Source organism: Myotis nattereri (genome assembly GCF_964212035.1).
Source record: "Myotis nattereri genome assembly, chromosome: 4".
NCBI lineage: Eukaryota > Metazoa > Chordata > Mammalia > Chiroptera > Vespertilionidae > Myotis > Myotis nattereri.
In genome coordinates, this window is record NC_138079.1 from 15,053,327 (window position 1) to 15,065,679 (window position 12,353).

Below are 12,353 nucleotides of genomic sequence, written 5' to 3' on the forward strand. Positions count from 1 at the left end.
TCACTGCCTCCCACCCGCGTCTTTTTCGCCAAATTGTCTCTGCCTCCCCTCAGAGATTTTGACTGGGCTAGAGGCTGAGCACCTTTGGGAACAATTTAAGGTAATGTGAGCATAATGCAAAGTGTCTTTAAAAGCATGTTGTCATGTACACATTTTGCAATGACCTTTTCTGTTGTTGATGGGGCAACCATTGGTAAAACATTCCAAATAATTCCACAGTTCTCAAGCAGCAGTCTAATCCCTTTCTCACTTTTAAGAGGTAATTTTTCAGCTTAATCCATTTTGCCTTCTCCATAGAGGAGGGAAAGAGGTTTGGGCCTGCCTTACTGAGAGCCAAATAGAGCCCAGAGAAAGACTCCACTATGGGGAATCATTGCTTTGTGCAGAGTACTAGCCAAATTGAAAAGGTGATTCCAGGAGCAGTTAGCCAAAAAAAAAAAAAGTGATGTTTAGGTTTCAGCTCTTAAGGCATTGTTGGCCCATTAATTTTTTTCATCAGAAGTAACCAAATTAAAATGGTGAGACCTCTCTGTCAGAGACCAAATTCTTGTCTCATCTCTACCCTTTCCCCAATGGTCCACAAAATGGATCATGTGCCCCTTATGTTGAAGTGACCTGCCTCCTTGAAAGAAAGAAAATTATGTTTTTGCCACTGATTTAGCCAAATGAAACTCATCTCATTACCCTCCTCTGGGTCTGAAGCTGTTGGCTCTAAAAGTGCCATCTCATTGTGCTTTGTACCAGTGCTGGAGAAATCTTGAATAGTTTATGTACAAAACTTTTTAAATTTTGTATTATTTTGAAACTTTGCTTCTTTGGGGTTGGGGCACACTGGCCACCCTGTCTGACTGTGAGAGCTTGCTACAGTCTGGGCTGGCAGTGTGCTGATCTTTAAGTTTCTTTCCCTACCTAATGCCCCGGTGTGTGTTTTTAAAATATATTTTATTGATTTTTTTACAGAGAGGAAGGGAGAAGGATAGAGAGTTAGAAACTTCAATGAGAGAGAAGCATCGATCAGCTACCTCCTGCACACGCCCTACTGGGTATGTGCCCACAACCAAGGTACATGCCCTTGACCAGAATCGAACCTGGGACCCTTGCATCCGCAGGCCGACGCTCTATCCACTGAGCCAAACCGGTTAGGGCCTAATGCCGTTTTTAGTGAGGTTTCTGTGAGGTCTGTTAGGTGCGCGTCCTGCAGCTTAGTGGCTTAAAATGTACTCTCCTTTGGTGAGGTCCCTTTGGGGGCCAATTGGGAGAAAGAGAAACCAATAGTGCAAATGTTTTGATACTGAAAATTGAACAAGTATCTTTTTAAAATAAAGAACCAATCAAAAAAATTTTTTTAACACATATCATTCTTCTCCCCTGTTTTTTGTTGGTTTTTTTTAAAAATATATAATTGCTTTTTAAGAGTAGAATTGGCTCTTTCTGCTATTGCCTGAGCCCTGAACTATCACCCCAGAAAGAACTTGCCAATCCTGCGCTTCCTGGGGCGGCATGATGAAGGCTTACTGAGCCGGCTGGAAAGGCTGCAGTGGGGTCAAGATGAGTCCCCTCCTGTGTGGTGGCACCGGGCTGCTTGAAGTTTCCCTGCCTGGGGGCACTGAGTTATCATCAATATCAGCCTTGGAGTGGCTTTCATTGACCCAGTGCTTTCCTCTCCTGCATCTTGGACATAGTCCAGGCTGCTTGTTTCCACTCCCTGTAGCCTGTTGACTTCCGTTGGTAGCATTACAGTTTTTAGCAAAATGCCCTAGTTTGCCACAGTTAAAGCAGCCCCCTTTCCTTTTCTGCTGACCAGTGAACAACTCCTTTAATGCGGCAGCTAATACTATTCCCCGAATGTAGGCAGATACAATGTCAGCACAAACACGAATATAATACTTCCATAATAAGTAGTCTCCAGGTGAGAGACAAGTCTTTGCGACAATATGAAGCCTCTAGTAACCTACCACTATATAACGATCTCTAAGTTGTTTTCCTATCTTCTCCCATGCCTCTATATTTACCTTTCCTTCCTCAGAAAACCATGAGCAGGTTTTACTTACAAAAATCCAACTAATCGAAAAGCTGTTGATACCTCACAGAACAGCCACGTGCTTGGGGCATAGCCTTAAGCATGGATACCTATAAATTCTTCCTGCGATCCTGAATTTCCCATGTTTTACACCTAGTTACCACTAAACTTCGCTTCTTACCTTCCTTTTTACTTTCTGCACATGCTTCACTGGAGCGTCCTTTCACCTGACAACTGCAGTTCCCCTGAACTCAGGCCCCGAGTTGGGCACCACATGTGATGGGCCAGCTCAGCCAAAGGTTCAGTGAGCCTGAGGGGGGGCAGCGAAGGATGTAGAAAAGACAGACAAAGAGAATAAGCTGGGTCTAGGTGGATCTCCTGTGCCTGGCTGAGGCCACAGAGAGAGATCCAGGCAGCAAGCTGAGCCTTTATTTTATAGCCAGAGGTGAACAAGGTAGTGGTCACCATCGTTACAATGTTCTTGTGAGTTTCACTTGTTTTGGCAGCAGGTGCTGCACCTCCCACAGCCCATTAGCTACCCAGTTAGGATCTAGGGAGCCTCATAAGATCAAGCTTAATAATGCTAAGAGGGCCGTGCCCTCTAAGCTGGGACTTGTTTGTGGCTTTGCCAACAGGTCAGTCTGAGGCTTAACCTTATAGCCGCTCCCTCCCTACACCTTACAGCCAATGAAAGGGTAATGGAAGTCGCAAACACATGGGATAATTAACATCCTCAATGAATAGCCAATGGATGCCCACTTTCCTCCTCCACGGTGCCTGTCTACAAATGCTTACTTTAAAATAGAGACTCTAGATTTCTAACAAAGATAAATTAGCACCCAGAGTTAAGCAACTGTAAATCATGATGCAAATACAACACATTCAGAAACCAGTTACTTTGCATTTTCTCTTTAAGCAGGTGGAACATACTTTAAAGGTAAATGAAGGGACTAGGAGTTGATTTCCCATTTTTAAGCTCCTAGGTCTGCACAAGCCTGGTAAAGGGGGACTGAATGCCCAAGGCTTTTGAGATTAATTTTCTCAGCAAAAGAAAATCAAATATCCCACCTACTCTGTTATCAACCATAGGTAACAAAATGTGGATGACATAGAATTTTGTCTCGTGAAAAGACTATTCGGTTAATAAACATTTTTAATTGCCTAATAATCTCAAGTGGACTGGACATAAACGTAAGTATTTCCCCTCTGAGCTTAAGGGCATAAATAAAATGAACTGTATCGTCCAACCTCAACAAATGTTTTAAAAGCATGAGCTACAACTATATATGACCAAAGCCTGCTATGACACAGAAAATAAGGTTACTCTATTCCAGCGATTTTTTAACCAGTATGCCTCAAGAATTTTTAAAACATGCAATATCTGACTATTTAGTCGGGAGCACTGACCTCTTCTCCTCAAATAAAAAAAAAAAAAAATGACAACAGCCAACACCATAATAGCAGTTGTGAATGAATCAAAATTATACCTATTTTTTGTCAGATTGGCAAAAAAATATATTTTTTTGGCGTGCTACAGAATTTTAGTAATTAGTTTATGTGTGCCAGGAGATGAAAGAGGTTGAAAATCACTGCTCTGTTCTAGTGACCATATTCTCCATCATTACTGCTACAAGGAGCTGCCATTGGTCTGAGAGTCTTCTCCACTTATAAGCTTAGGCGGAATCATAAGCTGGTTGGACAAGAATGGCCTCTGTCTCAGCAGGTTCTGCCTCTTTGCCCCAAGACTGCTATACACCTAACTGGCCTGTCTGCTGCCATTATCACATCTATACTAATAAAAGGGTAATATGCTAATTAGACCAGATCAACCGGCCATCTTCCGGGCGTCCGACTTCCTTCTGGACAAAGCCATTGTGGTGGGGGCTGAGGCAGAGGCAGTTAGGAGCAATCATGCCAGCAGGGAAGGGCAGTTGGGGGCGACATCAGGCCGGCAGGGGAGGGCAGTTGGGGATAAGATCAGACCAGCAGGGGAGGGCAGTTAGGGGCAACCAGGCCAGCAGGGGAGGGCAGTTGGGGGCGAGATCAGGCCAGCAGGGGAGGGCAGCTGGAGGCGAGATCAGGCCGGAAGGGGAGGGCAGTTAGGGGCAATCAGGCAGGCAGGCAGAGAGGTTGGGGCGATCAGGCAGGCATGCAGGTGAGAGGTTAGGAGCCAGCGGTCCCAGATTGCAAGAGGGATGTCCGACTGCCGGTTTAGGCCCGATCCCTGTGGACATCCCCTAAGCCTTAGGGCCTAAGGGGTCCCCAAGTGGAGAGGGTGCAGGCTGGGCTGAGGGAATCCCCTACCCTGTGCATGAATTTCGTGCACCGGGCCACTAGTGTGTCTATAACATTTCTTCTGTCCATGTGGCTCGCTGTTCATGTTCACTTGGAACAGCTGCACAGGTTCAGTGCCACAAACCATCTTCAACAGCATCTGTCCATCACACGTGAGTGGCAGCGAACCTGGATCAATGTGGGCAGGCTGACCACGTTCCAGGAACTCCCAGGCACAAGCTTGTCATTGGACAGGGCTCCGAGTGGCTGCTGGAGACCAGTTTGAGGTTTGCCCCACACGGATTCCCTCTGTGCTGCTCGTGCCATCACAATCACAAGCATTTTGTGCTGAGTCCTTTTCCATTTTAACGTATGTAGGGTTTTGAACAGCAGTGTTTGGCATGCTTGTCTTCCCAACGCGGTGGTTATCTTTCAGCCTTAGTTTTTTCATCTGTAAGACAGAGATCACCCCGGCGCCTACCTCACCAGGCTACAACTGGCATATTTTCTCAGAGTTCTAGAAGTCCAAGATCAAGGTGTCAGCAGGTTCGGTTTCCTCTGAGGCCTCTCCTTAGCTTGTGGATGCCCACCTCCTTTCTGTATCCTCACATAGTCACCCTCAGGCTCTCGGTATCTGTGTCTTAATCTCATCTTTTGATAAGAATTCGGATCATATTGGATTAGGGCCCACATGTTTGACCTCATTTGACCTTAATTACCTTTGTAAAGGTTCTTTCTCCCAAAACAGTCATAGTCCAAGGTACTGGGGGTTAGGATTTCAACATATAAATTTTGAGAGGACACAACAGATTATATATATATATACACAAAACCCTAATATACAAATAGACCAAATGGCAGCACAACTGAACAACCGAACAACCGGCCACTATGACCAAAAGGGGGCGTGCACGGAACATGGCGGGCATCAGTTGCGGTGGGATAGTGGAGCAGGAGAGCAGGGGCACCAAACCAAGGCAGAATGCCGGTCGCTGTCATCGGGGCGAGACTCTGGTGGTTACTGAAAATTCTTTGCTCCTGCGTGCCACAGTCCCGCCTGGCACTTGCACCTGCTGCCGGCACCAGCCCCACTCGCACCCCCTGCCAGTGCCGTCAGCGGGTGCAAGCAGTGGCTGCTGGCCCCAATCGTCCCTCAGAACTCCTCCACCTCCCCCTGTTCCTGAGGGGCAATAGGAGCCAGCAGCTGCCTCTGGCACCTGCTGCCAGTGCCCAGCAATGGTCCCGATCACTCTGCACCGCCAGCAGGTGCAAGAAGTGGCTGCAGGCCCTGATTGCCCCTGAGGGCTTCTCCACCTCCCCCTGCTCCTGAGGGGCAATCAGGGCAGCAGTCACCACTCACACCTGCTGCCAGTGCCGACCCCACTTGCACCCAGTGCTGGTGCCAGCCCCAGCCCCAATCACTCCATGCCATCAGCAGGTGTGAGCGGGGCCAGCGCCATCAGTGCATGGGAGTGGCAGTGGTGGGAGCAGGGCTGCGGGTAGAGAGGGGTCCAGGGGCTGCAGAGGGAGGGGCCTGGTAGGGGGTGTGGAGGATGGGCGAAGACCTGCCCCTGTGCCCATCGCAGCCTCATGGCCCATAGTTCCTTTCAAGGTGCATGAATTCATGCATTGGGCCCCTAGTAACACAAAATAAGCACTTCTGCTGTGATATTTATCAAAACCTGCCTTGTTGGCTATATCGATGGCTTTATTGCTAAATTATAAGTGCTGTGAGCTTACTGAAGGTCTTTTATCTTCAGCTACAATCCTCAGCTACCATTGCAGCATCACCTCCTGCCTCCTTCCACACTGGCCTCCTTTCCACATCGACCACGGCCTCTGGTCCCCACAGGGATTATCCCTTCTAGCTGGAGAGCTCTGCCCTCCTCTGACCTCACTGCCTCTGCTGGCCCCTTCAGAAGCCTTATCCATAGCTGTCTTCCCCACCGGGCTATCAGCTGTACACATGCTCAAGGACTCTCATCTGTTTGTTCCCTGGCATCTCCCCAGTCCCCAACACAGTTCCTGACACTTAGTCAACCCTCTTTTAGGGAACATCGCTAGAGTCAGTGATGACTGTTTCCTCGGTGGTGCCTCACTTTGTTTTATTGTAATGAACAATCACATGGACATTTCAGGACACCAATGCATCACAAACACTTTTACCCTTTTCCCAAAATCGACTAAACAAGGTTCAGAAGTGGCCCACACAATGTGTAGACCTCCAAGAGTAAGATCTGTTATTCTCCCCAGTGTCCAAGCATTCCAAGGTCTACAACCACTCCCACAGGAGTGGACAAAGAGGGCTTTTCCCACATCCACAGCCGAGCCCTGTTGTCGAACCTAGCGGCTGCTTTCAAAAAGGAAGACATTCTGACCCTTCATATTACCTGCCCAGGGGCAAAAATCTTGGCCCATGGGAATCTCATCATGATTCTATTACCCCACCTGGGGTCAGCACAATAATAGGCTTCCTCCAAATGGACTCAAAATATCCCAGGTTTACTGTTGAGTTGAAGCTCCTGGTTTTTATTCATAAACAAAGTAATGTGTGAGCAGTTGTTCCACCTTTTTTTTTTTTTTTTTTTTTTGGCTGTTTGTTAAAAGTGAGGCTACAAAAAGTAAAGCCAAAGGCAAACAGCAGAGAGGTATAAACAAACAGCCACTGTGCTCAGTGCCAGAGAAGAGCTTAGCATGACTAAAGGAGAAAATGTAACAGGTAAACATCCTTCTAAAGTTTCCTGTACAGCGGGAACCAGTTCCTCGAAATATCTACACTCAGAACAGGCTTTTTCTAATGCTGACACTGGCCTCAGGCCTGGGAGAAAAACAGGGCCCGCGGACTTTCCCGGGAATTTCGAGTTCTGCATAGGTCTCAGCTCACAGAGGCTACGATCTGTGTGCTTCAGTATTTATTTGTTTCTGTGTTTTCTTAAATAATGTACCCACAGAAGTGCACATTTGCAGCACTGATGGTAAATTATTATGGCTGCTAAAATCCTTTCCACATCAGCCTGGGATTAGGGAAATTAACTGTCGTTGGTGAGGGTTAGGAAGACGATGCTGTATGGCAAACATACTTTGTTTCATTCTTGCTGCTCTTCACCCTGACCTGGGCCTGCCCACTTACCTCCTTCTGTTCCCAATTGATGTAAAATAGGGCTGGTCACTTAGCTGGGAGACAAATGAGTTGTACAATAGTGTTTACATGGATGTGATGCAGTGACCGCGCGTGCACACACACACACACAAACACACACACACACACACACACACACAAAGAAAATATTTACCAAAGGGTGCTAGGTTTTACTCAGGAAAAGAAAGTTGTGTAAAAATTTAGGGGATATTATTCTTTACTAAGGGCTCAGTGCACAAAATTCATGCACAGGTAGGGTCCCTAGACCTGGCTGGTGATCAGGGCTGATCGGGGCCTTCGGGATGCCAGCTGGGGCCTTCTTTCTGCACCGCCCCCTGGTGGTCAGCACACATCATAGCGAGCAGCCGAACTCCTGGTCAGTCAAACTCCCAAGGGAATAATTTGCATATTAGCCTTTTATTATATAGGATAATTTTTTTAACTACAAAATGTATATATTTGTGTCTATAATTTATTATTAATATATTTTGTTTATATATTTATCATATGTATATTCATTATGGAAAATCATTAAATAAATAAAATTTGCTTTAATGCCACTAGCTAGAGATAATCAGTATCAATGTTTTGGTGTATGTCCTTTTATTTCTTCTGTTTTATACATATATATATATTTACATACCTTTTCTTTGTTTATAGAATTGGAACAATATTACTTTAGTGTCCTATTTTTCTCATATATTGTGAACATTTTCCCATGCTATTAAACAATATTTAATTATTTTTTTATGTTTGCAAATCCAATAGATAAAAAGAGATATATCAATTAAATTCGCTAGACATTTAATGTCCTACTGAAGTTAAACAAGAAACATTTGATCATTTTAAATTCTTTAACTTAAACCTGAACAAACCAAGAGAAAAGTATAAGAAAAGAGTATAGCCCAGGGGCATGGCTCAGTGGTTGGGCATTGCCCATGAACCAGGAGGTCCCGTTTCCATTCTCAATTAGGGCACATGCCTGGGTTGTGGGCTCAATCCCCCGTGCGGGGCATGCAGAAGGCAGCTGATCAATAATTCTCTCTCATCACTGATGTTTCTCTCTCTCTCCCTCTCCCTCTCCCTTCCTCTCCGAAATAAATAAAAATGTTTTTTTTAAAAAAGAAAAGAACATAGCATTGAAATCTTAAAGCAAACATAATTAATAAAACATAAGAACATGGTATATGGCGGGGCATGACTGGGCAAGATGGGCTGGACCCGCCCTGGAGCCAACCTCCTGCAAAAAAAGAAAAAAAAAAAAAAAAGAACATGGTATAAAGTTAATAGCCATGTTTTACAACTTTACAGGGTAAAACTTGATACATATATGTAGGATTATATCGTATGTGGGTTTTAAATTAAGACATACAATCATCATTGGTTTACTGATATTAGAAGTAGCAACTCCACCTGTCATTTCCAGGTCACTATCATCGTTGACAAAAATGGGGAGAAAACACTAAAAAGGCTAAAAAGAACTAATGAGAATTGCCTTAATGCAACATAAAATAGATATGTTGGAAATTCCAAGTACTTATGAAATAAATTATATGAAAATAAGACATTACTGGGTCTACCTTAACAAGATGTTCACAAGACTAAAACAGCAAATTTTGAGCAAGATAAATATGCACAGAGATGAGGAAAAGGTTGAAGTATTACTCATGTAAAAACGATATACATGGCTCTTAATTAACAAAATATACATTTACCTTTATTAAGTCCTGATGGTGCACACTCTATTGATTGCTATAATCGCTGTAGCTATAGTTACATAGCTATAAATAGTGTCGCTAAGTGAAAAAATATAATATACAATGTCCCTTGAAGGTAAATACTGAAACAAATACCTGGATTTTTTTTTTCATTCCACAATATTCATGCTTAAGAAGAGAGTGAGAGCAAAACCAAATGAAGTGAAAGGTGACTTCCATGCTTTCAGAAGCTCCCAGGCGTTTCTCACCTGTTGTGCATGGAGGCACATGTAAAAGATAAGGAAACTGCCCGTGGGGCTTTCTCTGCGCACCATCTCTCTCCCTCTCTCCAAGGGAACTAAACATTTGCTTTTGTCCAAACCCAAGAGCTAACAAGAGCTAGAAACAGCCAACAAACTTGACACAAAAGCAGCCTGCGCCCCACCTGGATCTCTCCGATGCTCGCTAGGGCACCATGGGTTGCTTGGGTCCACCTCGCTGACCCGCTGACCGCAGGGGCCTCTCCGCAGCCAGAGGAAGGGGAACCAGCAAGCCCAAAAGAAAGGGACAACCCTATCAAGTCCCTACCCTATCACTTTTGCACTTTTTAAAATATATTTTTACTGATTTCAGAGAGGAAGGCAGAAGGAGAGAGAGATAGAAACATCCATGATGAGGAAGAATCACTAATTGGCTGCCTCCTGCAGCAACCCGGGCATGTGCCCTTGACCGGAATCGAACTTGGGACCCTTCAGTCCGCAAGGCCGATGCTCTATCCACTGAGCCAGACCAGTAGGGCAACACTTTTGCACTTTTGTGGGTGCCCAGGGGCATGACTGGCCACCACCCACTGAAAAAAAAAAAAAAACAACATGCAAAACTCAAAAACCAGCAACTCCAGCCCTACCAGCTCCTCAAACCGTTTCCACACCTGCCACGCCCTGAAGGTGAATCCCAGACAAGAAGCCCGACCCACTCTCGACCGCGTGGACCCCACGGAGCAGCCCAGCGGCTGCGCACGCGCCTTGGGGGCAGCAGGGCGTGGGAGCCGCGGGATGGGAACCGGGACGGAGCACGCACAGTACCGGCTTGTCCATGGCGCTGCGCCCCGGCGCTTCGCGGGGACCCGCGCCCGGTCGCGCCCGGCAGGTGCTTGGCCCACCGCTGTCGCCGTCCTCCGCCCACGCTGCTCCCCCGCGTCTCCTCGGTATGCACGTTGTCCCGCTCGTGCGGCTGTTGGCGGCTTGCGTGGTTGCCTTGGCGACGAGCAATGCTCCGCCTCGACCGGGCTCCCTCCTCCCACTCCTGCGCTAGGGCGCCTCCCAGGGTCCCCGCGCCCGCCCACCCGCCTGGAGCCACTTGCACCGCAGCCCTGTGGGCGCCGGGCCGCAGAGCGCAACTTTGGGCCCTGAGCCCAGATGCTGTTTCTTGACTGTTTTCTATCAGGTTTTTGTGAGTTCTCGGCGGGATGTGACTTCTAGCATCAGCCAAGTCCATTCGTTTGGAACTTGTTTGAATGTGGGATTTAGGCTTCTCTAGCTCCAGGAGAATCAAATCAAAATGGAATTTCCAGTGTTTCACCTATAATATGCACATCTTCTGACAGTCTTGACTCCTACTTAGGTTCCTTTCCTTCCTTCCTTGTCAGCTTAGAACTCAATGGAAAGGTTTAACCTTCAGTTTTAACCTGGTGGTGACAAAGGTAATTTCCTAAATACTGTCTACCTGTCAGAACAACAGCTGCATTGGCACGTGTGAAGTTCCCAGGAACTTTGCCTTAAGACTTTCTAAAGGACAATATACATGTTTCATATCTACACACACACACACACACACACATATGTGTATATATATATATATATAGAGAGAGAGAGAGAGAGAGAGAGAGAGAGAGAGAGAGATTGATAGAATTTTATTAACTGTTTTACTTCCACAATTTTGGGGGGAATTTTTTGTTGTCATAAATTGTGGGCTAGCAAGCATCAATAGACAGTGAAGGGATGATCAGTTCACAAATCAAAATGACTTCAAGTTATAAAATTTGGCAATGGAAGACGTCACTGTTGTTAGTAACCCACCAACTTTTCAATTTCTTTCTTCTATGCCTGTTTCTCATATTTATACAAGAAATCATAAATATTTCCCAGGTCCCTTGCCATTATAGGTGGCCATGTGACATGGCTGTGGCTGATGAACCACAAATGGCAGTCTACTAGGGCTCCTGGGAATGCACTTACTTTCCTCATAAAAGACAGATTCCACTTCATACTTTCTGGAACAAGACCGTGATGCCTGGAGTTGTTGCTGCTCTGGAAACATATTATAAAACACAGCCATATCATGACTGTTCTAGTACAGTCCTGCTTGAACCAAGTGCCATGGGCTGCATGGCTTACAAACAACAGAAATATTTTTCTTATGATTCTAGAGGCTGGAAGTCCGAGTTCAGGCGCCAGCATAATCTCACTCCGGTGAGGGCTCTCTTCCAAGTTACAGATGGCTGACTACTCACTACCTCATCCAATGGGCAAGAGATCTACCTAGCTTCCTGGCCTCTTCTATCAGGGCACTAATCCCGGGAGTAGCGGGAAGGATTAAAAATGGCTGTGGAGTAAATGGATGCTGCACAGACATGCTCCTAGGACCAGACTGGAATTACAACTAAAATACAGAAAAACTTCCTGAATAATCAACAGAAGATTCGGTAGAGAGAACCCTGATAACCGAGGACCAAAAGTGGAGACTGCATAGAGACCCGTAGGAGGGGTCGAGGCACAAAAGGACTGGCCGGGCTGTGACAGACAGCAACTGAAGTTCCAGAGAGATCAGCTGGGAGGGGTTCCCACTGAGAACCCAGAAGTCTAATCCCCACTCTGGGCCCCCCAGCAGTGAGCACCAGAACTGAGAAGGGTACCCATATAACACCTGACTGTGAAAAGCAGCAGAGTTGCTGTTGGCAGGGAGAGGAAGCTGGAAATTCAGGCTCCCTCTTCAAGGACCAATGCACAAAATTCCCTGTCAAGCCACCCACCTTGTGCTTCGGCAGAGGGAGGGCAGAGTAGACTGGAGCTGAGTGAGCAGAAGCCAGGATCGGGGGCTCAGGAGTTAGAGCTCAGAAGGCAGACACCGGGTTTCCTGTGCTGAGACATTCCTTCATGCTGGGGAGGCCATCTTCCTCACACAGGCATTAGCTAAAAAGGCAGTTTTGCCTAGGGGTAAGACA

At 46.2% G+C, this 12,353-nt stretch overlaps 1 protein-coding gene across 1 annotated transcript in view; it reads right to left on the reverse strand.

Moving 5' to 3' along the window:
• Window positions 1-10,353, reverse strand: part of DNAH5 (dynein axonemal heavy chain 5) — a 221,782-nt gene extending 211,429 nt beyond the window's left edge. Inside the window, exon 1 of the mRNA XM_081090544.1 lies at window positions 10,216-10,353. Coding sequence (XP_080946670.1) covers window positions 10,216-10,227 — 12 coding nt within the window. The 5' untranslated portion in view covers window positions 10,228-10,353. The remainder of the gene's footprint in view (window positions 1-10,215) is intronic.
• Window positions 10,354-12,353: the final 2,000 nt, after the last annotated feature.